The 26,061-nt window shown below is 51.5% G+C and overlaps 1 protein-coding gene across 4 annotated transcripts; it reads left to right on the top strand.

Annotated features, from left to right (window-relative positions):
• Positions 1-763: 763 nt before the first annotated feature.
• Positions 764-26,004, top strand: LOC108941609 (voltage-dependent T-type calcium channel subunit alpha-1H-like). Of its 4 annotated transcripts, none has more exons than XR_003797863.1 (34): positions 764-1,116; positions 1,387-1,520; positions 1,978-2,075; positions 3,918-4,077; positions 5,559-5,874; positions 6,780-6,872; positions 7,275-7,884; positions 7,971-8,284; positions 8,527-8,678; positions 8,794-8,979; positions 9,175-9,292; positions 9,698-9,853; positions 10,015-10,114; positions 10,529-10,737; positions 11,763-12,128; positions 12,719-12,819; positions 12,905-13,028; positions 13,140-13,208; positions 14,533-14,717; positions 14,804-14,930; positions 15,559-15,684; positions 15,770-15,859; positions 16,833-17,025; positions 18,879-19,030; positions 19,768-19,877; positions 20,002-20,135; positions 20,215-20,285; positions 20,385-20,463; positions 20,787-20,908; positions 20,989-21,285; positions 22,213-22,387; positions 22,483-22,634; positions 22,707-24,263; positions 24,410-26,004. XR_003797863.1 is itself a non-coding variant. In XM_029254041.1 (33 exons), the coding sequence occupies exons 1-33, from the start codon at positions 1,024-1,026 to the stop codon at positions 23,664-23,666; spliced, it is 6,372 nt and encodes a 2,123-aa protein (XP_029109874.1). In that variant the 5' UTR covers positions 764-1,023; the 3' UTR covers positions 23,667-26,004. The 4 variants fall into 4 exon arrangements, 2 of the variants coding, with proteins under 2 accessions (XP_029109874.1, XP_029109875.1); XR_003797862.1 differs by having other exon boundaries at positions 24,386-26,004; XM_029254041.1 differs by having other exon boundaries at positions 22,707-26,004.
• The last annotated feature ends 57 nt before the right edge of the window (positions 26,005-26,061 follow it).

Raw genomic sequence — 26,061 nt, 5'->3', positions numbered from 1 at the left:
AGAGAGAGAGGCCTGCCAGGAGAGAGAGTCTTAAGTGTGCGAATGCGAAATGTGTGCTTATCCAGGGCCACAATGGAGTGGAGAAGTACCAGTAGCGTTGAGGAAGTGATGCTGAAGGTGCTTCAGATAGGAGCTCTGCAGCAGATCCAGGCCAGGGCGATGAGGACAAGGTGAGACACTGGCATGGTTGGACCGGCAGGGCAGTGGACCCGACAATATACCAGCTTGGCAGTGACGTGCACATGCCATAGTTCCGCTGGATGTTATGCGGCTTGGAGTTTGATATGAACAACATTTTCTTATCCTCTTTAAGAAATTGCGAAACAAAGAAGCCACCGCACAACTGTTAGGTTCTGTTCATAGCAGTGCCGACAACCCTGATGACTCGAGGAGATCTCCATGCAGAATGGCCCGTTTCGCTGACTTTAAGCACTGTTGTGGATGCAGCTTTGTTACTGGGTGTTGGGGAAGAACAAAGTGCACCATCAATTCAAAGGACGTTTATATTCCAAGGCAGCGGTTGCACTGAAGCGTCCCTCTGCCTTTCTGTAGCATTCTGCAGTTGAAGTAACCGGGATGAGGACTGGAGCAAAGGTGAACATGTCATTCATGTATAAGTGACCCCTCTGGTATTGAATTGTGTTATTACGTAGTTACCATGCAACAGCAACGTTGGTTACTAAGACAGTCAGGCAGATGAAGAGTAACAGTGCGCTTGGTTTGCTTCTCTTGTGATGAGCAGGTGGAAACCTCAGCCAGGCACTATCCTGAGATAGAAATTTATTCTTCAATGTCCATTAGTCATACAGGTTATATGTTGCTCCATTTAGCTCTCAGTGAAAAAGTAGACCAGATGTTATTTTAGATGGCTCATCTGAAGCAGGGAAACCAAATCTAGTTTTTCCAGCCAGTGGCCAACCCATGTAAAATAGAGTGACCCGTATCTTTAAGGACCAAGTGAGGGATTTCTCTCGGTTCGGTGTTTGTCCTTGACCCCTGTGCATATGGTTTGAGCGCGTGAGCATGCTGGTCATCCTCTTGAACTGCGTGACCCTGGGCCTGTTCCAGCCATGCGAAGACATACGGTGCCAGTCACAGTGGTGTGCCATCCTGCAGGTGAGTTCATCTCCGTTGGGGTTATTGTAGGTCTTAGCCAGGATGAGTAACGAAACTTCTGTAGCTAAGAATAACCTGGGCTACAAGGCACCTGGTAAGCAGCTAATGACGTACCTCTGAGCCAGGTGTTTGATCCACATTGCTTTATTTAATGTTCTGAAGGTGCCGTGCAAAACTGTAAAATATGAAGGAAAGAGCCGATAGAACGACTAACAATGTTTCCGGCATGTCAGGGAATGTACATCTATGACTCAACTTCCTTGTCCACAGGCATTCGACGACTTCATTTTTGCTTTCTTCGCTGTGGAGATGGTCATTAAGATGGTGGCCCTGGGGATCTTTGGACCCAAGTGCTACCTGGGTGACACGTGGAACCGTCTGGACTTTTTCATTGTTATGGCAGGGTTGGTGCACCACTAAAATCCCACCTCTGCCACCATCTTCCGGTAGATGAGCAAGACTCATGGGAATCAGTTGTCATCTCTGTGAGGTTAAATGTCCTGGAGAATTTGGATTTCCCAATCCTCAATGTTCTAGATGCAAGTTAATATTTTCAGTTCCCTGGCTCTACCACTCCCCTTCATGAGGGGACAGGAAGGAAGAACTCTAAACACTGTCACCACTGTCATATTTGGCTGAGAATTCTGGCCTCGGGTCTGTCTCCTTCCTGACTTAAACCTGACAGCTTTGTGCTGATGTACGTTCTGGCATGTGGGTTCAAAAAGGAATTTTGATTATGTTGCTGGAGAGGAGGAGGGCAGTGAGTGACAGGCCCTGCTAGGTGAAAGGTGAAAGAATGGCCATTTGCTCCTCTTTCCCACGGGTGTTGACCTTGCGTCATCTTTGCTGTCTTCGCTCTAGGATGTTGGAGTACTCGCTGGATGGCCACAACACCAGCCTGTCAGCCATCCGGACTGTGCGTGTGCTCCGGCCCCTGAGAGCCATCAACAGGGTCCCCAGTAAGTGCTGCTTCATGAGGATTGATGGGACAAGGTATGGACCGTACCTTTGATTTAGGAAAGTGTTAGCACTAAGCGCCAGGACTGCCTGGACCTGCCGAAATCATTCTAAGTGCAGTGGAACAGGATGCCGATGCTTTCCGCTGTACTGGCAGCCAATTGGAAAAGGCCTGGGCATTGTGGGATAGAGCACAACAGGGCAGTGTCCAACCCATTGTGGGTTTCCCTAGAACTCTGGAAGTAAGACAGTCGGCAGAGACCCAAACCCTTGCTTCATTCCAGTGTATCTTGGAGTGAGCAAGAGCAGGTACCGTCCTTCCAGGAAATGGCAGGCTAGTAGCACAGTGTGCGTGGAATGTGCTCTTATTAGGCCCATCTCTGACTCGGAGGGTTTGCGTAAACACGGAGATGGCCTCTGCCAGCTTGCTGGAGGACAGGCAACAAGAAAAAAGAGACCTTACGCGTTTGCGATGGGTTTGTTTGAGCAATACCTCAGGAGTCAAGGGCTTCCTCTCAGACATGTTAACTCTGTTCTCCTGCGATTTGGGAAAGTGCATTGGGCCATGCGTAGACATCCAGGCTGGAGTCGCGCGGAAAAACACTCAAACCGCGTGAAGCTGGAGCTCCATGGGTTTGTGTCAAAACAAGGTCCAGTTAAGCAGTAAAGCCAGCATGTTACTTGATGTTTTTGAAGCATTCTCTTATCCTGATGAGATCAGACCTTCTGTCCAGATTCATAGGTAGCTTTGGTATCGGGATGTATGAGGCTGTTGTAGTCCTGAAGGAACTCAAGGTGTCAGGTGAGTCCTCCTTGCTGTGACTCTCCTTCCTGAGCTCCTCAGCCTTTGTTTCTGGACTTGGCTCTGGTTGAACCTGGAGGAAGAGAAAAATGTTTTTCCTAACAATTCTGCTTGTTTAAATCCTTCCATTTACAAAGCCCAGCCTTTAAAATGTCTCTGCACTTAGCTGAGACCTCTTTCTCAGAATACCCCAGAGGCCTGAGCCGGACACACCTTTGTCCTCGGCCGTATCGTCTGACTATGTCTATCAAAGTAGATCCATCAACGTTATGCTATACATTTTCATCAAAATATAATAATATAACGCACAACCTTCAGAAAAAGTATCATGTCAAGTATAAATCACAGCAGCCACAGTTTAAGAAATGAGCTGTGCAGACAGGGTAGAGAAAGCTTTTCGCCCTGAAAAGTTTTATCAAACCATTTAACACCAGCATCTACTTCAAACCACCCCTTTGTTGCCGTTTTCCTGATTCTCACCTGTTTTATTACACTGTTCTTGGTATTATTCGTGCTCCTCTTTGTGTCGGCGTGCAGTGCAGCTCGCTGTCTGCTTAATCCCTCTGTGAGGCACCGAAATGGAGGGAACCGTCCCCTTTACGCTGTTGAATGTGTTTGCACATCAGCAACGTCGATGTGCTGCATCCATGAACAGAAACAGACAGGCAAGGTGAATGCAAAGTGAGGCGGAAAACGCAGATTTTCTGAATATGGGCATCCTGCCAAAGCTGACGTGGATATTAGTGTTAGAACCGGAGGTGAATGAGCACCTGGCTTCGCTTCTCGTGTCAGGAGAGCAGCACAGCGTGCAGATATGTGATGGAGTCAAGCTTGTATTTCATATCACAATATTTGATGCTCAGTGATAAAGAGCGTGACCTTTGCGGTGCATAATATATGTGGCATTACTCGGACGGCCTTATTCCTGCTTTGGGTCCTTCTCTGCTTTTGCAGATCGCAGGGAAAGCCGGTATTTTGTGTGTGTGTGTGTGTGTGTGTGTGTGAGAGAGTGAATGCTGATGTCTCTGTGTGCTCTCTGCAGGTATGAGGATCCTGGTGACCCTGCTACTTGATACTCTGCCTATGTTAGGCAACGTTCTCCTGCTCTGCTTCTTCGTCTTCTTTATATTCGGCATCGTAGGGGTGCAGCTGTGGGCGGGGCTGCTGAGGAACCGCTGCTTCCTGGAGGATGATTTCAGGAGGTGGGTGAACCCAGTCCCATGACCTCTGACCCCCCAGGCTCTGAGCACCAGAATGCACCTCCCTGTGTCAGCATGTCTTGGGGCATGTAAACTATGAGAACAGGAGTTTGCAAACATACCAGTCACAGACCTCTTTTTCTGTTATGGATGGTTGAGTTATGAATATAGAAGATAGCTGAGTGTCGGCGATCAATAACAAGATGAAGTGCCCGTGTTTATGGGGTAAATCGATCAGCAGCCCAAACTGAGTCTGAGTAGCCCAAGTATAGTACATAATCAATTGAAAAAGTATAAAAGAAAAATTCTGGCAAAGTATTTTTGTTTGTATCGGGGGGTGCGGTGGCGCAGTGGGTTGGACCGGGTCCTGCTCTCTGGTGGGTCTGGGGTTCGAGTCCCGCTTGGGGTGCCTTGCGGCGGACTGGCGTCCTGTCCTGGGTGTGTCCCCTCCCCTTCTGTCCATACGCCCTGTGTTACCGGGTAGGCTCCGGTTCCCCGCAACCCCATATGGGACAAACGGTTCTGAAAATGTGTGTGTGTGTGTGTGTGTGTGTGTGTGTGTGTGTGTGTGTGTGTGTGTGTGTGTGTGTGTGTGTGTGTGTGTATTTTTGTTTGTTATAGCTGCGCTGAAGATTTTTACACCACGTAACCTGAACATATTCAGGTGTTTTGGTCGGAGCTCTGGAGCTGGATAAGCGCAGTCTCCCTTTTCGGGGCCCCGTATGAATCTCGTAGTTGCCTGTGTCGGCGTTCTGTTCAGGACCAGCCGTCTTTTGTTGCACTGTTGTTGTCCACGATGCAGGACAGTGGCACTCCGCCAGACACCGACAACACTGTGTTTCATCACAGCTGTGTCGCTGGCAATTTGTTGCTCTCGCTTTGGCGCTTCAGCTGCAGAGCGTGCACTTAATTTGTTAATTACTTTGGGTGGGATTGTAGGTGGGGAGAGAGTGCCGACAGATGGGATCTGAGCGGAAACTCTCTGCGGGTGACCGAGCCGCTGTTTGTGGAGCGCAGCTTTGTGTGTATAATCAGCAGCGGAGCACCATCCGGGGAGTCTGACAGGCCGACAGTCGGCGCCATTTGAAAGAGCGTTTCGCCAGCAGCCCTCGACGTGTCCGCTGTTTCTTCGCGGCTTACAGTCAGAGCAGTCGTGCTCCACAGCTCTGCGCGTCTCAAAGCCAATTCATCCGAAGGAAGAGCTCATCCCTCTACTAGATATATGTCACTGTTCGCGGGACATTCGTGCACGCTGGCGAAGGCATCCTGCCAAAACGCATCCTTGTGACTCAAGTTCAAACCTGATTATCGTTAGCGCCCTGAGTGCTTTCCCATCATCGTTCCTCACTTTGTGCGCGCTGCTGGGTTCGAGCCCCCAGGCTTCTTATATGACCTGTATGCTTGATACACCGTGGCCGACAGAACTGCTCGGAGAGCATCGCAAAGGCGTTTGCCTGTAACCGTGTTTTGCATTCCCTCGCTAGGACACACAACCTGTCCTTCCTCAGTCCCTACTACAAGCACGAGGAGACTGAGGACACACCTTTCATTTGCTCATCGGTGCGCGACAACGGCATGCTGCGCTGTCACAACGTGCCGCCGCTGAAGGAGGCTGGGGTCGAGTGTCACCTCGGCGTGGCCCCTTCCAACCACACAGAGGAGGGGCCTGTCGCCACCAGCGCCGCTGGCTGCATCAACTGGAACCAGTACTACAACGTGTGCCGGCCCGGCGAGCTGAACCCTCACAAAGGGGCTGTTAGCTTTGACAACATCGGATACGCTTGGATTGCCATCTTCCAGGTACGAGCGCCAGCACTCCACCGCCTGCTAGAGGTGTGAATCTTCACTTTCCTCACGATTCGATTCAGTTACGATTCAGAGGGTAACGATTCGATTATAAACCGACTCTCGATTCATCACAATGAGGGCATCCTGTTTTCATGTGCCCAGCGACTAGATGGCAGTATAGAGCACCCAAACCTAGTAGGAGTGTGGGATTGCCTTCATTCAACTCCCTTCCACAGTGTTTACAGCTCATGTCTTATGCTCTTGAGTGTCAGTGATCAACAGTAAGACAGGGAATGCTGCACATATTTATGGGATAAATCATTCCACAGTTAACATTGAATTGGAATTTGTGGAGACAAAATGTTTTTATTTCGAAATTGTAACAACAATTTGCATTCATTAAAAAAAAGTATATTTTTTTACTGAAAAATGTTAAAGAATTGTATACAACCTAGCCTGTGAAAAAGATGTGGTGTCTCTATTATCAATCTTTTCATAATATGACTTTCTATTGACAGATACTTTATTGACCCCAAAGGAAATTAGAGTAACAGGAATAAATAAAGCAAACAGACAGTCGATAGTGTAAGAAATAGACAGTAAATGTAAATCAGTGAAGTAAGAAAGTTGTATTCTGAGCTCTGTAGACGTTAGTGTCCTTCTAGCTGTGTCACAGTAAACCAGCTTTGAGCTGACAGCTGTCTATGGATCTCAGGCCATTTCCCACAATGCCCCTCTTTCTGTGCACCTCTCAATGTGGTTGGCATGCTCCTCCTACCATTTGACATACCTCCCGTGCTCCTCCCATTATAGCCCACTATGCTCCGCCCTCCTCCTACACTCCAACTCTCCGCCACCTCCCCCTTGACGTGTGTCCGTATCTCCCTTTTATCCTTTCTTCTTTTCTGCCCCCACAGGTGATCACCCTTGAGGGGTGGGTGGACATCATGTACTACGTCATGGACGCGCACTCCTTTTACAATTTCATATATTTCATATTGCTCATCATCGTAAGTACCAGGCGCCACAATAGTGAACACTTAAATTCAACATTCGCTCGATGCAAACGCATTAGCGTGTAACTACTTTCCTGTGCTGGGGCTTATGTATAAATAATGTAATTTCAGGATAATGTAATTCTGCAGAGGGTAGCGAACTGTGCCGGCTGCCCATAATGAGGCACACGAGCGCTGCGGAGCAGTGACCTCTGGGAGTTCCATAAACAATAGACCTACTGCACCGTTTACAGTAATAGGAGGCCCAGGGGATGAGGTCAGGGTCAGCGCTGCTTTCAGAAGGATGGGACAATAGAGCAGTAGAGTACAGTAGCAGCTCCGCATGCCGACCGTGGTGAGAGGAGGAAGACGCAGAGGTCGGGGGCGACTAAGGAAGTGCTGCCTTTGCCTCCTCAGGTGGGCTCCTTCTTTATGATCAACCTGTGCCTGGTGGTGATCGCCACGCAGTTCTCGGAGACCAAGCAGCGGGAGAACCAGCTGATGCAGGAGCAGCGGGCGCGCTTCCTCTCCAACGACAGCACGCTGGCCAGCTTCTCCGAACCAGGCACCTGCTACGAGGAGCTGCTCAAGTACGTGGGCCACCTGTACCGCAAGCTCAAGCGCCGGGCGCTGCGTGTCTATGGCAGGTGGAAGACGAAGCGCCGCAAAAAGGTGAATCCCAACAGCGCCGGGGGAGAGGCCAGACGCTGGCGGGGCCGGAGGAGCAATGGGCGCCACGGTCGCTCCGTCCAGCACCTCGTCCAGCATCATCAACACCAACCCTACCATCACCACTACCCGCTCAGCAATGGCAGCCAGGGGCCACGGGACACCCTGGAGACAACTGACTTCTGGAGGCCTCAAAACTGCCTCGGAGATGGCATGAACTACCCCATCATTGTGCCCTCAACCCTCTGCAGTCACACGGCTGCCACCCCCAGGGGAAAGGGCAAGAAAACGTCGGGTAACACCCAGGGCTACAGCACGCCAGACCTTTACACCAAGCACACGTTTGCTCGTGAGCAGGGTAAGTTCAAGATCACTATACTCCCTTGCTTTACTGACGATTTTTGTGCCACTCTTTGTTCTTATTAGCACTTGTTCCCTGCAAAGGCCTACACCTCCCAGCAGGGGGCACCACCCCTAGTTGGCTGCAGCTCGAGACGATTGGCTGCCCATACTGTGACAGGCGTGAGCCCGGCAACACGGACAGTGACGGCTCGGAGGGTGAGGCAGTGCTCGAGTTCACCCGTGACCCGGGACGCAAGTGGGGAGGGGCCCACGGGGGGCGTCGTTCAGCCATCCGGCACTGGGACAAGTTCCAGACCAAGCTGAGAAGAATTGCGGAGAGCAAGTACTTCAACCGCGGCATCATGATTGCCATCTTGGTGAACACCTTGAGCATGGGCATCGAGTACCACCAGCAGGTGAGGGAAGCTGGACAACAGTGTCTGCCTGTGAAGTCTCTTCAATGCAAGAGTCCCCTCACACCAGCGAGCAACGGTAGCAGCATTTGGTGTGTTAAGTTTAAGGCCGAAGTAATGCCAGCGTGAGCCCTCTGTAATTCTGGTATAATGCCGACGTAATCTTTGCCCAGCAGAGCTCGGACCAGATGTGCAGCAGTCGTTCTGAGCTCGTTGCCTTTTACCCGTTTTTTTTTGTGCGGCAGCCCGACGAGCTGACGGACATCCTGGAGATCAGTAACGTGGTCTTCACCAGCATGTTCGCTCTGGAGATGGTGCTCAAGCTCCTGGCCTTCAGCATTGTGGGCTACATCAGGAACCCCTACAACATCTTCGATGGGATCATCGTCATTATCAGGTTTGCCGGCTCTGTCTCGGCCCTGCCGAAAAGATGAGCGGTTCCAACCCGGGTTAAGCGATTGTGATGTGCGTGAACAGTCGCAGAGTGTGTCCATGTACCTTGGTCTTCGCAGCGTGTGGGAGATCCTGAGCCAGGCGGAGGGCGGACTCTCGGTGTTGCGCACTTTTCGCCTGCTTCGCGTGCTCAAGCTGGTGCGCTTCCTGCCCGCTCTCCGGCGACAGCTGGTAGTGCTCATGAAGACGATGGACAACGTGGCCACCTTCTGTATGCTCCTCATGCTCTTCATCTTCATCTTCAGGTACTCAGTTCAGATTGAGGATGGTTCTCATGTGGAGATATGACAATGTTTCGGCTCCTGGGGTACGACCCTCAACTTTCTGAACTTCTCGTCTTCTTGGCACTTCTGCTCTTACGCTGCAATGACGGTGTCTCGGTTTGGAGATGCTGAGCTGTCTCAGTCGGCTAAGGTGTCTCCTCTCGTATTTCTTCTCAGTATTCTCGGAATGCACCTTTTCGGCTGCAAGTTCAGTCTGAGGACAGAGAATGGAGACACTATCCCGGACAGGAAGAACTTTGACTCCTTGCTGTGGGCAATTGTCACTGTGTTTCAGGTGAGGGCGGTGGGTCTCGAGAATGGTGGGAAGGGGCTTCCAGGGTGGAGAAAATAGCCCAGTGGGAGAACCTACTTCTGCTCCTCAGGCTTCCAAATGGCTTCTCATTCCCTTGATTCCATGGTCATAGTATGGGGTCATGTCCCTTTGACCTTGTCCATGTACTATGGTCTTCCCGCTTGTGGTATTTGGATCTATACAGCTAGGGAATGGTGGCCTGTCAACCTCATTCATCAGTGATCAGTGAGGGCTGTTTATTAGGCATTGGCTCATCATCTGGGAAAAAAAAGGAGTTTAACAAGTCTAACATGGCTGCATGAAGCTTGCGGACCTGAAGCAGCCCCTCCAGTCCACCATGAAGCTGCTGGGGGGTCTTGTGTTCTGAATGTGGTCTCTGGCCTTCAGATCTTGACCCAGGAGGACTGGAACGTGGTGCTGTACAATGGCATGGCCTCCACTACGCCCTGGGCCGCCCTCTACTTTGTGGCCCTCATGAGCTTTGGGAACTATGTCCTCTTCAACCTGCTGGTGGCCATTCTGGTGGAGGGCTTTCAGGCGGAGGTAAGACAGCCGTCATCCTTGAGCCCCGTGGCGACAGAACTTTGACAGGTTGCTGGCAAAGGAGGGCATTGGGAGGGAGGTCCCCTCAAACATACTCGTGGTGGCGACAGCGACGTCATTGGTCGCTTGTTTACCGTCCATTCCCTCATTTGCTTTGGCAGGGAGATGCTAACAAGTCGGATGCAAGCGAGGATAAGCTGTCGGTGACCTGCCAGGAGGAGGAGAAGCAGATGGAAATCCACACCTCAGGTGACACCGCAGGTGATATACCCCTTTCATCCTCACACCCTGACTACTTCCAAAGCCGTCGGTTTCCCACGGACCCCTCGGGCAGCTTCCTCCTCAGACTTCCTGGGATGGTACCTCCCACCTGAGGTCTCAGGTGACCCATGTAGGGCTGGCTGTCCAAAGGATTCTGCTGCTCCGTGAGCTCATTGTAGACACATGAGAAGAGTGTACAGAAATGTGATCATCTACACAGGAATTGGCCTATAGAGCCTTCATGCAGATGGGCCGTGTTACGTAAGTCGCAGTTGCACGCTGATTAATATTCCTCAGTGTATTTTTAGAAGACACCGATCGCCTGCTATAGCGATACGTTGGTCGTCATCATGTCGAAACACCTTTGCAGGGAGAGTCCAGGGTTGATGCTTCCCTTGCATTGCTTTTCTCCAGAAACAAGGACGTGCTTTCTAATGATGGTGGCGAATGGCCACATGGAGCCCAGCGGCTGCATACCCACACCGACCATCATGCGCACTGCAGCCACGCCCACCCCCACCCCTAAGGGCTCCCTGGGGGCCGAGTCCACGCAAGGCTTCGACGACTCGCGCAGGGGCAGCGGGGCCTCCATCGACCCCCATGTCTGCGTCCAGAGGTCCCTGGTGAGCAGTGCGCTGCAGCCCCCATCGCAGGTCGCATGGCGCAGTCACGCCACCCCATTTGCCAAGCGCTCTGCCTCAGCTTGCATCCATCAGATGAGGGTTCTGTGAAAGATGTGCTTTGAACAGGATAATCTGATTAATTATAATTCCATCTGTGATATTTGAATTATCTTGGCACAGCAATTCTTCTTCTTCTCCTTTGTTAAACTCCACGTACAATAAGAAATATAAAACAAACTGGACTATTGCACAACCAAATTGTGACAAATTACTCACATGCTCATTTGAGACAAACCAGGCTTCAGTGGATGACAGGGACTAGCACAACTTTCCCATCTCTTTCAGCGCTCAGGCATACAATACCACATAGATAAAATGACAAAAGCTGGAAAATAACGCAGCCAGCTGGAAACGAACACCCCTCCAACAGAGAAGTTTGCCTTGGCACTTTGCACTCACACAACTATTTTGAGTGATTAAAATCAGAAATACTCAGACGTGGACATAAGAACATCGAAGAAAAGCCCACTGAGGCTTAACTGTGTGTGGCTCTGGCAGTGCTCTCCATCGAAACTATATTTACAGTAAATATAGTTAGCTGATGCTTTCCCCCAAAGCGACTTACGGTGTTTAGCTACTTACAATTGTTTATCTATTTACACAGCTGGGTAATTTTACTGGAGCAATTTAGGGTAAGTACCTTGTTCAAGGGGTACTACAGCTAGAGGTGGGATTTGAACCTGCGACCTTTGGGTCCAAAAGCAACAGCTGTAACCACTACAGTACAAGCTACCCCTGACTATAGTTAATTATAATTTAATTGCATTATAATTGCATTACTAATTTTTCAGGCTTGAAACACGCAAACAAGCGCCAAGATAGAGGTACGTTTAAAACTCCAATTGAACTAAGATGTTCAAGAAAACTATTAAAATCATCAGTCAGTCAGTAGAGTTACGAGGTCATGGCACACCAGTGGTGTGCGAAACTTAAGGAGTGACCGTCTCGCGTTCTCTGTCCCCCAGTCCAGCCACCCCAGCTCCCCTAGTGCCCCGCGGGGGGCTGGCAGCTCCTGGGGCAGCCGACGCTCCAGCTGGAACAGCCTGAGCCGAGCGCCCAGCCTGAAGCGGCGCGACACGTCCGGGGAGCGAGAGTCACTGCTCTCGGGAGACGGGCGCGGCAGCCTCGACGACTCGGACGGCGAGGGCGGAGTGCCGGGCGGGACGCCCCCTCCTCAGCTGCAGCAGCATCCCGTTTCGTTGGACCCCGCGGCGTGCTTGTCGGGGAAGCGTCTCAACTGTAGCAGCAGGACCCCGCAGCTGCCCTCCTGCGCCGAACCGGGACCGCAGCGCCCCAAAGAGGACCCCGACGTGGACGAGGATGCGGACGAGGTGAGTGAGGCTCCGAACTCCCTGCCGTACGGCGTCGCTACCCTTGCCCACGCTGCGCTGCGCCGTGCTCATAGTCGCCTCTGCTGCTCGGCAGCTGCAATCAGGAAAACAACAAAATTTCTCCTCTTGTTGCGAGGACGCCGGTGTCTCGGCTTGATAGATTGGCCAGCACTCTCCGTGGGAGGTGATCCTTCTCCTGGCGAGTAGAAAGCCTCCACTGTGTGGCGACACACTTAAAACGAGCGTGCCGCACTTACAGTTACCTTTGTTTACTCCAAAGTGATGTACAATTCGGAGTTTAAAAAAAGCCTAAATAACAGATGAAAAGATGCATCATGTGATTGTGGAAGCGCAGTCAGTGTGCCCCGTATTGCTGGTTGGTAACCAGACTATTGAACTCGATGCAAGCAGAGTGTTCCGGTAAAGGTCCACGCTCCAGAGTACAGCAACACGCCCAACCAGGGGGGGACTTGAACCCACCGGACTCCTTGTTTCTCCACAACTGCCAGCATGAGCATGTTTCACTCCTGGTGTCGCTAGTTGTGTCTGTCCACCTCCCCGACCTTCCCCCACCTCCCGGCCCCTTCCAGAGCTGTGCGTTCCGCCTGAGGAAGTTTCTGGAGAGCTTCCGGCCCAGGTGGTGCATCGAGCGTGCCGAGTGGTCCCTCTATGCATTCTCTCCACACAACCAGTGAGTACGCCGTCCCCGACGGATGTACGTCAGCGCCCTGGTGAGCGTGTGCCGCAGGGTGACGCCCCCTCTCGCTGGGCCGCAGGTTCCGCAGGGCGTGCCAGAGGCTCATCTCGCACAGGATGTTCGACCACGTGGTGCTGCTGTTCATCTTCCTCAACTGCATCACCATCGCCTTGGAGCGGCCCGACATACCGGCCCACAGCACGGTACGGCGAGACGGATGCTGCGCCACGCGTGCCGTAGCGATCTGCCGCCCGTTTGGAACTGTTCCTGCAGACTCTGTCAAACGTGGATGTTGTTCTGCTTTGCTCTTGCAGGAGCGTGTGTTTCTCAGTGTCTCCAATTACGTGTTCACTGTGATCTTTGTTGCTGAAATGGCCGTGAAGGTAACACGCTTTCTTCCCTACGGGTTTGTGGGTTCCTGTGCTTTGTGTGCGTCTCTCAGCCTTGGTCCTGGTAACCGCTGTCTCCTCCTCCGTGTCCATCTTTGCTTAATGAGATTTGGCCGTCATCATCTTAGGCTGTACAGTTCATCCTTTTGTGACCGCACTGCGGACGGTGACCGGACAGCCCAGCGTGTCACTGCGTTAGTTTCTAGTTCATTGTCCAGAATTTAAAAAAAAAAAAAAAAAAAAAAAACAAAAATTGGGGGAGAAATTGGTAAAAAAATCTCCAGTGTAACAAAAATTACAATGAAATCATTTTTATTTCAATATCTCAAGTGATTTTCTTGCATAAAATTTTTAGTAATAACACGTTATTATTAAATTTTACTTATTTTTTAATGAATTTTATTAGAAAAATGGATTTGAAAGAGTTGGTGTTTACAATCTTCCAGCGTGACATCAGGATCATTACTCATTTTTCTCTTAAGTGTTAATCAGCAAAAAGAAACCCAAACTGTTAAAAAAAAAATCATTTAGTTTGTACTTTCAAAGTGATTTTTGTGCATACAGCTGTCAATACATAACATAAAAATATTTTTTGGAAGGATTAGTCATATTTGCACCAGTCTCCACCTCTCATTAACATCAGTGGTAATTTATCTGTCTAGTGGCAGGATACTGGGCAAAATAAATGATAGTTAGTTAAAAAAGACAAACAAACAGCTTTATTTCAAGTCATCTGCAAGCACACAACATTAAATGTACAACACAAAAACACTTTATTTAATGCCCACCTGTTGGGAAACTTTGCCACATATATGATACACTAGAATGATGATGGGGAGGCGGTGGGCCTGGATTGAGGATGAACTGTACTCTAGTTTCTTTTTTTTTTTTTTTGGAAAAATGCACAAGATGCAGTTGGCATTTTAAAACGTGTCTTATGCCAAAAAATGTGGCACTTCCACGTTTGTGCTCCGAATTGAACCGGTGAAGTCTGTGCAATGAGAAGCAACAGGAGCGCCCCAGGAGCAGGGCTGAGGGCTCTGCTTTACTCCGGCCTGTGTCTTTGCTGTGGTTTGCTGCGCTGTGTTGTGCAGAGGTGCATCTGCTGTGAGCTGTGAGCCGATGTGCCGGGGCTCAGGGGTCTAGAGGAGGTGCTCTAGGGGTCCCAGTCCCAGCCATACAGCACGTTTACCTCATAGGGAATGCAAAACAGCCCTGTACAACACGCGTGGAAAGTGCCCAGGAAAAGCCACATTTGCATTTCTGCGTGTTGGAATGAGGTGTATGTGGAAGGACAGAGCGTTCCTCGCCCTTCCAGGTGGTGGCGCTTGGCTTCTGCGCGGGCAAAGGCAGCTACCTGCGGAGCAGCTGGAACGTGCTGGACGGCGCCCTGGTCTTCGTCTCCATCGTTGACGTCCTGGTGCTGCTGGCGTCCGCCGGTGGCAACCGCATCCTGGGCATCCTGAGGGTGCTGCGCCTGCTGAGGACCCTGCGGCCCCTGAGGTAGAGCCCCGCGTCCCCCCCTCCCCTCCCGAGGGCCGCCGTCGTCTCTGTGGCGGAGCTTCCTGCTGACCCGGGTGTCCCCGCAGGGTGATCAGCCGCGCCCCGGGGCTCAAGCTGGTGGTGGAGACGCTCATTACGTCCCTGCGGCCCATTGGCAACATCGTGCTCATCTGCTGCGCGTTCTTCATCGTCTTCGGCATCCTGGGAGTGCAGGTGGGCGCGCCGAGCCACGCCGTTTCCCACAAGGCCCCACCGTTGACACGCATCCACAAAATGTCACTTGCATTTATTTATGTAGCGGACGCTTCTCTCAAAGGCGACTTGTAGCGTTCGGCTGTTTACCCTGATTTAACCATGTGTGCAGCAGAGTCGCTTCTACTACCAAAACTACTTTACCAGTTAAGGGTAAGAACCTCGCAAGGGGACGGCTCTAGCCACTGCACTAACTGTTGGACCTTCGAGGTCTCCCGCCTGCTGTGAGCTTGTGCACAACATACATTTTGTTCTCATAACATCAGCATTAAAATGGTCTAATAAAATAACGGCATTAAGTTGGCAGCTCATGGGTAGAATGCTTGGTAACACACGGTAAAACACACTTCAAGGCTGCCTGACACGTGGAGTGTAAAACAGACGTTTGAGTGTCGCGGCGTGGAGAGTGAGCGGCGACCCCCAGTGTGACCGTACAGTCGGGGGTGTGTAACACATGTAAACACGGTACAGTACAGTACGGAGAGAGACGTTCAGCGGTTGGTGTGCGTCCCTTTGGAGTAAGAGTAAAGTAAAGAAATCCTCGGGACAACGGCGCTTCCTCACAGCCTCACACTCCTGCGCTTCGCAGCTCTTCAAGGGCAAGTTCTACCATTGCGAGGGAGCCGACGTCAGAAACATCAGCAACAAGTCGGAGTGCCTGCAGGCGCGCTACCGCTGGGTCCAGAGGAAGTACAACTTCGACAACCTGGGCCAGGTGAGGGGGACACTGCGTACTGCTCTAAATTCACGGTAAACAAGGTGACGTTGTGTTCGATTCGAGGCTGTCCCCCCCCCGCCAGGCCCTCATGGCGCTCTTCGTCCTGTCCTCCAAAGACGGCTGGGTCAACATCATGTACGACGGCCTGGACGCGGTGGGCGTGGACCAGCAGGTAAGCGGTCAGCGCGCGTGTCGGTGTTACCGCGGCACTCCCCGTGTCCGTCTGTCCTGCTGCTCTTCCTCCCCAGCGGCGGGAGTGGCGCCACTCAATGTCAGTGATGAAACTGACACAAACAGGTCATTGCAAGCGATGCAGTACACAGCACAAAACAATGGCTGAATTAATAATTTATTACGAAACACTTTTAGAAACAAAAACAGAGTATTTTACACAGTTCTGTTTACTAAGTGCAGTGCAGGAAACCACACAGCTCCGGCAGGGACGTGAATTCGGGGTCTCTGTGTTTGTATACGGCCGAGCCCGTACCCAGCTCCCGAATTTTGAACACCGCGTGGGGCAGCGGCGCTTCAGATGGCCAACGCAACTGGGACCAGAAGTCTGCTCGTAATTCGTTTCGTGTGTAACTCCACACCCACTTTCAGCACTAAGTCGCGGACAATAAAAGGCAGAAAATGCAGACATCCCTTCATTTATTTGCTGGTTAGCTTTTGTAAAAGTCTTTGATGTAACGATAATAAATGGATGAATACTTGTAAGCCTTATTTTAATGTTTCTATTATTTTTGAGCTGTGGTCAGATTAAATCTGGTGAAAATAGCAAAAAAACTCTTGTTCGTCATTGACTGATGTATCCCATAAACATGTGCAGCATTCTTTACCTTATCATCGATCACCAACGTGCATGAAAACCGGACACGAGCTGTAAACACTGTGGAAGTGAGTTGAATTAAGGCGGCCACAAAACCCTACTTTGGCTCGGTGTGCGTACATAGATTGCTGTGCTGCAAAGAAAAATAAAAGAAAATATTTAACTGAGGGAAAAGCAATTATGAAATTATGATGAATAAAGATAGAAGCAAAATGGAAGATGTGAGCCTGTCTGAAAATCCATAACTGCCTGTAACGTGACGAGTCCGTGTATAGTGCGACTGACGCTCCTCGCTACGCTCGTCTCCCTCCCACAGCCGGTGCGCAACCACAACCCCTGGATGCTGCTCTACTTCATCTCCTTCCTGCTCATCGTCAGCTTCTTCGTGCTCAACATGTTTGTGGGCGTCGTGGTGGAGAACTTCCACAAGTGCCGCCAGGACCAGGAGGAGGAGGAGGCTCGGCGGCGCGAGGAGAAGCAGATGCGCAGGCTCAACAGGAGGCGCAGGAGTAAGGAGAATGGCGGGCCGGGCCGGCCGTCGGGTCGGTAACAAATCTCTGAGCCTCTCTGGGGGCCTTGAGCGGCCCCCACCCAACCCCCGGCATGTGCCCCTCCCCCCAGCCTGAGCATGAGCAGGGAGCAGCACCGCACCCAGACCCCGGACAGAGGAGAGAAAACACACGTAACGTACACACTTTTCAGGCAGTCGGGGGGCGGGGACGCTGGCCCGGTGACCCCCTCTTTGCATTTGAGTCCGGGCCAATAAGAAGTCCTTAGGGGCCCTGCGCCCTAACTGCTTTCACATCATTTCCATCACCGCGTGGTTTGTCACAGAGACAATAGTCCCTCGGTGAATTGAGGTGAAAAGACAAAACCCACGCGCAGCGTTTTTGCACACACTCATTTGTCAGCTGTTTACGTGAAAACTCACACCTGGGAGCTGCAGCCCCGCTGTTTGCATTTACTTTTGTGTTTATGCATCAATCAGACTCCTTTCTCCAAAGTGATGTTCAGCTCAGAGTAAACACAGTGCTTCAACACAAGACCTAGAGCTTCAGACAGAAACAGGACGACTGACGCACAGCTTGTGTGTCTGACACCACTATATTGCTGGTTCACATCCCTCCAGTAGCTCCTATAGAAGTGACATTCAGATAGCAAATACGTAGATAATCACAGCAGATAATGTTGATGGAAGGGATTCAGCAGCTCCGAGGGACAGAGGGAAGTCATTGAATCCCACCTACGGAGGTTATAATCAAATAGCAAATACACAGATAATTATGGCAGATAGTGTTGGACTCATTTATGGAGCTATCAGGAGAGAAGTGGCTCTCAAAGAGATGGGTTTGAGATCCTCCCTCATTATGGGAGGGATTCAGCAGCTCTGAGGGACACAGGGAGCTCATTCCACAACATTGGGGCCAAAGCTGAGAATCTGCAGGTCTAGGTTCAGCATAAATGTCAGACATAGTTATAATAAATGAAACGAGCCGTAGTTCTCTATGGTAACCCCTCCCCGATCACATCCTGTCAGTGAATTTGCTGTGTGCTAATTGTTGTGGACGTGTCCATGCGCTGTCTCCGGCAATTAGCACTGCAAAGAACCATTTTCGGCACGAAGCTCCAGAGGAGGACGGTCTCCTGTCTGCATGATTCCTAGAGTTTGTGGCGCCTGTGATGGACAGAGGGACGTCTGCCTGGGAAAGGTTAAACTGAGAAATTATTTCCCCAGGGTGATCAATGTTTTAACTCTCAGCTCACAATTCCTGTAATATAAATAAATATCAGTAATAATTTCCCGATCCAGTACTTATTATTGGGACTGTGCCACTGCTCCTTTGAGGACATTTGGCACATTCACCAGCTAGACGTCCCCACGTGAAAATCAACATCGGAATGATGTTTTAGTTTTTTGTTTTGCAGAATTTGCACTAAAAGGTGGATTCCCCAGACAGCGGCTGGACAGCATGTCTTCGAGCCCAGAGCCGAGTCTCCAGTCCACGTCTCCTCATCTTTCCATTTCTTCTGGACTTCATTCCTCATGTTCCTGTTCCTTCATGTGGTCAAAGACAGGGATGAAATGTTCAAAACACGGTTCAGTCCACATGCCGTCCGGTCCACGATGAGCCCCCAGTGAGAGACGCATCTCGGAGGCTCGGCTCTGGATGTCTTCTCATGGATGTTCTGAGTTTGACAGCACTTCATACGACTTGTGAAAATGCAGATTTCCCTGGAACGGATTTTCTTATGTGGCACCAGCATGAAACAGTGCAGCAAAGCACAGCAATGGGTGGGGCAACCAATTTTACACCTCTCTGTGTGTGTGTGTGTGTGTGTGTGTTGTGTGTTGTGTGTTCAGAAGCTCAGCAGCAGCCGTACTACGCGAACTATTCCCCCGTCCGGCTCTACATTCACACACTGTGCACGAACCACTACCTGGACATTTTCATCACCATCATCATCGCGGTCAATGTGGTCACCATGTCCCTGGAGCACTACAACCAGCCCCGGGTAAGCCGCTTCTCTCTCTCTCTCTCTCTCTCACACACACACACACACACACACACACACACACACCACACACACACACCACACACAAATTTACTGCTTCCCTTAATCTGCAGCTGCCTGTGGCTAAAGGAACCAGCATAAGTTAAAATTTCACACTTTACCCATTTATTCAATTAGGTATTTTTACACTGTTCAAGCTGGACAGACTGAAAGAGAACCGACTACTCAAAATTGGAACTCAGCTGTGACCAGAAATCTGTCCTTTGGCCAAATTCTCAATCAGAAGCGTAATCATTTTCACTCTTTAGGACCTTAAAATCTTCAACACCAATTCTGCTACATTTGAACACTGATTTAAATTTTAGTGTAGTTTACAGTAAATAAAAACGTTTTTCAAAATGTAAATGACAAAATTAAAATGTGTTGCCTACACAAACTCCTGTTTAATAGTAACTGTAAACACTGTGGAAGTGAGTTGGATCGCAGTGGTGCCACTCTGCTGATTTCTCAGGGTGCTCCTTACTGCCATCTGTTGGCGTAGTGATAAAACAGCTTGTGTTCACTGCAACACATAGAAATTTTTTGAAAAGGGAATCAAATCTGTTTAATCTTCGGGAAGAGAACAGCGGAAGCCTGCTGACTTTACCTCGATTTCACTGCGCTCAGTGCTGGGACTGAATGAGCACGTTTCAGCACCCTGTTGAACTCTAAAGATCTGAACACATTTTGTCCCGCAGTACCTCGAGGAGGCTCTCAAATACTGCAACTACTTCTTCACTGTGGTCTTCGTGCTTGAGGCGCTGCTGAAATTCGTCGCGTTCGGATTTCGGAGGTTCTTCAAAGACAGGTAACAGAACCGGCCGGGAGGGGGTGCTCGCGAGGGGGTGTGGCCTGTCCTTTCTGTGGGTGTGGCCTGCCCTGCCTGAGGGAATCTGCAGGGTTAAGGAAGCGTCCGCTTTGTTCCCGCTCAGATGGAATCAGCTGGACCTGGCGATCATTCTGCTGTCCATCTTGGGGATCATACTGGAAGAGATCGAGATCAGCGCCGCCCTGCCCATGAACCCCACCATCATCCGCATCATGCGTGTGTTGAGGATTGCTAGAGGTAGCGCCCCCTGTTGCTCGCTCTGAGAGGAGCATCTTGCCGTTACCTGCGGGCACTAACACTTTGACTGTGTTCGCAGTGCTGAAGCTGCTGAAGATGGCCACTGGCATGAGGGCTTTGTTGGACACTGTGGTCCAGGCCTTACCGCAGGCAAGATCTGAGATCATCTAGATTGTGTGTGTGTGTGTGTGTGTGTCTGTCTGTCTGTCTGTCTGTCTCAAACCCGGTCTATCCGTCTGCTCCCCTTAGGTGGGAAACCTGGGCCTCCTCTTTATGCTCCTGTTCTTCATCTATGCCGCCTTGGGGGTGGAGCTCTTTGGGAAGCTGGGTTTGTATTCTCCTCCCGAGCATCTCTGTGCCTATATTTGCTCCCGCCGCACCTCCATCACAAGAGGGCGCTCTGTACTCCACTGAGGCAATTGTCGTACTTGCACCTTGATATAAGTGCAAATAATTTGATGGAAATAATGAAAGTGAACAGTGTTTCCTTAAATCGAGCAGAAAATGTTACATGGTGATCGGGGGGGGTCACTCAGTCATCGCTATAAGAGGTAATAAGGAGGAATTCTACTTAATGAAACTCACGTGAAGGCCACTTGTCCATGCTAATGGTCCGCCAATTTCATGGTCGTCTCTCTGTGTGGGCTGCAGAGTGTACAGACGAGAACCCGTGCGAGGGGCTCAGCAGACACGCCACGTTCGAGAACTTTGGCATGGCCTTCCTGACCCTCTTCAGGATCTCCACGGGGGACAACTGGAACGGCATCATGAAGGTAAGTGAACATGTGGAGGGCGGAGCCCCAGGCACCGAGGGCTTGGCTGTACGGGGACCTGACGGTGGCTCCCCCTGCAGGACACGCTGCGCGAGTGTCAGAGCGAGAAGCACTGCCTGAGCTACCTGCCCTACATCTCGCCGCTCTACTTCGTCACGTTCGTGCTCATCGCCCAGTTCGTGCTGGTCAACGTCGTGGTGGCCGTGCTCATGAAGCACCTGGAGGAGAGCAACAAGGAGGCCCGGGAGGATGGCGAGCTGGATGTTGACACGGAGGCGGAGACGACGCGCCGCCTCAGTGCCGCTTCGGGGACCGTCGAACTGGACTCCGAGGGAAGGGCCACCTATGTGGGGCCGGTGCCCACCTCCTCCAGACAGGTCAGCGATGCGGGACGGTGCGGTAGCTGCTCAGAGGTTAAGTGCGACGGCTGTTGCGAAGGCCACAAGGATGGCAAGGGCACAGTTTACCGCGGTTAAACATTCAGTCCCTAAATGTGGATCGTTTAGCAGAGCGTTCATTAGATGGAGCCGTAATCGCCGCGCGGGGCCTGTGCAACTTAAAACCACATTAGAGCCCCGGGGTTTAAATTTGATCTGAGTGCAGCAGAGTCGCTCCGCTTCCATTATCGCATCCGCAGAAGATTCAGGCTGAATGTGCTATCGATCATCCACAGCCCTGGAGCTCGTAAAACGCTGCGAGACGGATGTTTTTCTCAATCGACCGTGCGTGTAATCGGTTTTCCTTCCGCTGCCTGGGATACACGCTGGTTCCCCGTGTTGCAAACGGAGCTTGTGATTGCCCTCCGAGCCCATAGGTGGCGGTAAAGAGCAGCCAAACAGAAGGGCAGTGTGGCACCCCCTCAGTTCAACTCACTCCCGCAGTGTTTACTGCTCGTCTTTGGTATTCCTTGGTGTCGGTGGTTAACAGATAAGGAACGCTCTGCATGTTTGTTGGAAGAATCAGTCGAGAATCGGCACCCAGCACATATTTTGCTTTAATTGTTGTGTTGTTCAAACTGAATGGAATATTAAAACTGTCTTGCAAAGTGTTTCTGTTAATTACAGCGATGTCCAAGACTTTTCCAGAACACAGCAGCCAGTAAAGACGTAAGGAGACGTTTGTATTATTAATCTCTTATTGACCGTGACTTTGAAGTGACTTTGAGTTACAAACAACGTGAGTTACGAACAGACTTCCAGTGCCGGTTGTGTCCGTTAGTTCAGGAGCCAGTGAGTACAGAATGTTACACGTTCAGCGGCAGAGATGCACATGTGGGTGAGTGGATGTGTTTCACCTGTCTACAGGATGAAGAGTCCCGCTTTTACCCTGCTGAGGAAGGTTCCCTCTCACTGCAGAAGGTGTCAGTGTCGAGGATGCACTCCCTGCCCAACGACAGCTACATGTTCCGCCCAGTGAGACCGACCAGCGCCCCTCAAACCCTGCCAGAGGATGATCCCGGTGGGCAGAGCCACCACTTAGGTAACATCTCACCTCTGGGGATCACACTGGGTGGGGTTCGACCTATGACCTCTGCCAAACCGCAGGAGGGACTCTCTCTGCATCCGTGTCCACAGGCTCTGTGACGTCCGTCCGTTCGCAGCCCTGCGTGGGAAGCTTGCTGCTGCAGGTCCCTGACGCGGCTCCGTGGGATGGGAGCGAGGAGCCGCCTAGGATACGGCCGCCGCCGAGGCCCTCGTCCGGAGGCAGCAGGTCGCTGCGCAGACAGGTAGCGCGCGTGTCCGTTGCACGGGGGTCTGAGTCCCGAGCCACGTCTCACGTGCTTGTGTGTGTCCTCCAGGGGGCCGTGAAGAGGGACTCCGTGGAAACTCAGAGTGTCGAGCGGCTGGAGCGGCATCGCAGTCTGCACCTGCGTGTGCCTGTGTCAGAGAGCCTGGTACCGCCCTCTCCCACCCCTGAGGGGCACGGCTTCGCCCGGCTCCGCGCCTCCAGCGCTGTGCCCTTTGAGCGGCGCAGCCTCCCCTGCCGACCGTCTCGACCCAACGACCTGCCACCTGGCTTGGTGGACCTGGAAGACGAGGAGGTGTGGCACATAAACAGCTCGGCACGGTCACTGGTGGGGGTCGGCCAGCCTGTCACACGCAGCCACTCTCTGTCGCCGTGCGCCGCACCCGACGCCAAGCTGCCTGTGCCGCCGAAGAGTGGTAGTGCCGCTCACCTGCCGGCGTGTGGCGCCAAGGACAAGGACCTGAGGAAGTTCTACAGTGTGGACGCGCACGGCTTCCTGGCCAAGCCGTCGTGGGCAGAAGATACCCGACGCCACTCCATCGAAATCTGCCTCCCTGCTGACGATGGCCAGGGCGCGACCCCCAGGACTCCGCCACCTCGGCGCCCGGCCGGCCCAAGGAAGAAGAAGATGAGCCCGCCCTGCGTCCCCACGGAGCCCCCCGTTGCATCCCTCGCCGTGCCCCCAGAGAGCAGCACGCTGCTGCGGAGGAGGACGCCCTCCTGCGAGGCGTACCCTCAGGATGCCGCGGAACCGGCGCCGCCCGCCGACCCCCTCCCGGTCCGACGCGACCAGCTCTCCTTCGACCAGTCAGACCTGAGCTCGCTGAGCAGCACGTCCGAGGTCCTGTCGGACAGTGAGGCGTCCGCTGGCTCGCCGTCCTGCGGCCGTGGGCAGAACGGAGGCCTGCCGGAACCCACGGAGACGTGCAGCGCCAGGAGCCCACTGAGGAAGAGAGGGCCGGTCCGTGCCGCGGGCTCCGGGAAGGAGGACCGAGACAATGCGCAGGCGTAGCACCAGCTGGACCCCTGGCAGACATCACCACTGGAGGCCAGAGACGGGTGACATCGATCAGGGCACCCCGTCCCCCCACTCAGCCGGACACACTGACAGGGTCATTTATTTATTGTCAGCTCTGTGGGGGGGGGGGGTGTCTGGGTATGCACATATTTTTATAGCGAACGGGACATTTTGCACATATCAGCTTGAACTTCAAGTGGGTTCGTGTTTTACTGTCTTTCTGTGAACGTGCAGGTTTTTTTTATTATTATTGTTAATAATTATTATTATTGCCGTTGTTATTACCTGTTGTTACTATTATTTAAGCGAGTAGGGTGAGTCGCCGTTGACCTGCTGAAAGTGGATTTTTATTTTTTTACTCTGCGGAGATAGACTTTTTATACCGATGAAATCCAAGGGAAACAAACCAAACAGTAGATTGTGTGTCCGCCGAGTGCAATAAAGGAGGTTCAGGGTTCGATGCAGGGCGCAGAGATTGTGCTTCTGGACCAGTCACTTTGCTCTCAAGGGTTCCTTCTTATCCTTCCCTTCGAGCCCCATGTTCTGCGCTCGTCCCTGTCCTCGTCTTTCGGTCCCACACGGACTCAGCTGGTGAGCAGAACCGCATTTTCTCATTTCTCATCTATTTATATTGATGTGACACAAAACTGTGTCTTTATTTGCATTCGCTGGGCAGGAATGGAAATGGAATAGCGCACGTTTTGTTCTCACAGGCTCGCTTTTTATATCCCGAATAGACGTCCCGTTCACGCCGCGGGTTTGACGTCCTTCTTGACACGGTGCCTTCAGACTTGCGACTTCTGGGGACGTGAATATATGAGCTTCTCACTTGAAATGGTGTGAGTGTGAGTACTGCACGCAAGCTAAGTAATGAGTTGTTTTTTTTGTTCCCCTGGTGTTTGCACCCTCCTGAGACCCAGCAAGAAAGGGTTTTTGGAGGAACTCCTCAGGTTTCTGGGACGTTGTCCAGGTGTCCTTTCACGGCACAGCACGTCCTGTGGCAGGTGCAATGAGAAGGAACACTGTGGCCTGGACAGGTGAGGAGAAGTACCGACAAAATGTACGTCCTCTAGAGTGGACAAAAATGACAGGAATGGCTGGTTTCCAGGAAAGTGGAATTCACACCGTGAGGGGAAACGCGACGTCGGCGAATGAGATGTTGTCAGGGGCACATGCACTGGTCCACGCAGCCGTGCCACGTGGCTAACCGTCACACACGGGCCATTAGGTCACGCGGAAGGAGGAAGGTCTCTGGCTGTGTACAGGCTGGGGTGAACGAAAGAGCGTCGACACCTGCATTCGAGCGACGTCCGTCCCTGAAGTGCGTTGACAACGTCGTCGTTGCTGTCGGTTGCTGTCGATTGCTGTCGGTGTCCATGTGGCGCCTCTCGGAGACGCCGTTCCGCCGACGGCCCTCGCGGATAAGGGATAAGGAACTGAACAGTACCTTTTTACATCCAGTTACAGTATGTCTCACATGTTCTCCTGTGATCGTGACGACGTGGCCCCCGACGTGGCTCCTAACTAACAGCTTCATGTAGCCCACGGCAAGAGGCTCCGAGACGGGGAAGGGGCCCGATGAAGGTTGCGACGAGGGGCCCGCGAGCGATGCCTCCCGCGAGAAGAGGCCTATAAAACGTAGCACACAGATCTTGTAGCGTTTCGGGACATTCTTCACGGACGTGTCGGGGGCTGCGGTGCGTGGAAAGTGTGTGTGGAGTGTCACACTGATCACTGCTTCTCACTGTCACTTATTAATAATGTACAGAGAAAAAGTCTGAATTAATTATATCCTCCACTGACATCTTGTACTTTTATCTCTCTCTCTCTCTCTCTCTCTCTCTCTCTCTCTCTCTCTCTCCTTTTTCCTGTCCAGACTGTGATAAAAGTGTTACTACGTCATGTTTGTGTGTCTGGGTGTCATTATCTGTGAAGAGTATTATCTGGACATGGAAGATGAGTGCAGTGTGTGGAGGGCAAACAATAAAACGCCAGTATGTGATCAGTAAGAGCCCTCCTTCCGCCAGTAAAAATATACACTATGTTCCTGATTTGTCCAGAGAGAAACCAGCTCTTCACATGAAACATGTTTAAAAAATGATCGTCTGTTTTGCAGAGGGAAGAGTCTCAACCGAGGAAAGAGCTATCGATGACACTAATGTCTCATGGCTGTTTGTTTGTTTGGTTGGTTGGTTTGGGTTTATTTTTTCTCACCCTCGTTTGTCGTTTGCCGTTTTACTTTTTTTAGCCAAAGACGTCATTTTATAACTTTTCATGATCACTTTTTTCCACTCTCGTTCCTATGTTTTGATATGTCTTGCTCTCCGACTTGTGCTTATTTTTTTAATAAACAATTTGAGTTTGGTAAGACATGTTTTCTATCAAAGCC

This window comes from Scleropages formosus, chromosome 8, assembly GCF_900964775.1.
Source record: "Scleropages formosus chromosome 8, fSclFor1.1, whole genome shotgun sequence".
NCBI classification, from domain to species: Eukaryota; Metazoa; Chordata; class Actinopteri; order Osteoglossiformes; family Osteoglossidae; genus Scleropages; species Scleropages formosus.
This window is presented reverse-complemented; position numbering and strand designations above follow the sequence as displayed.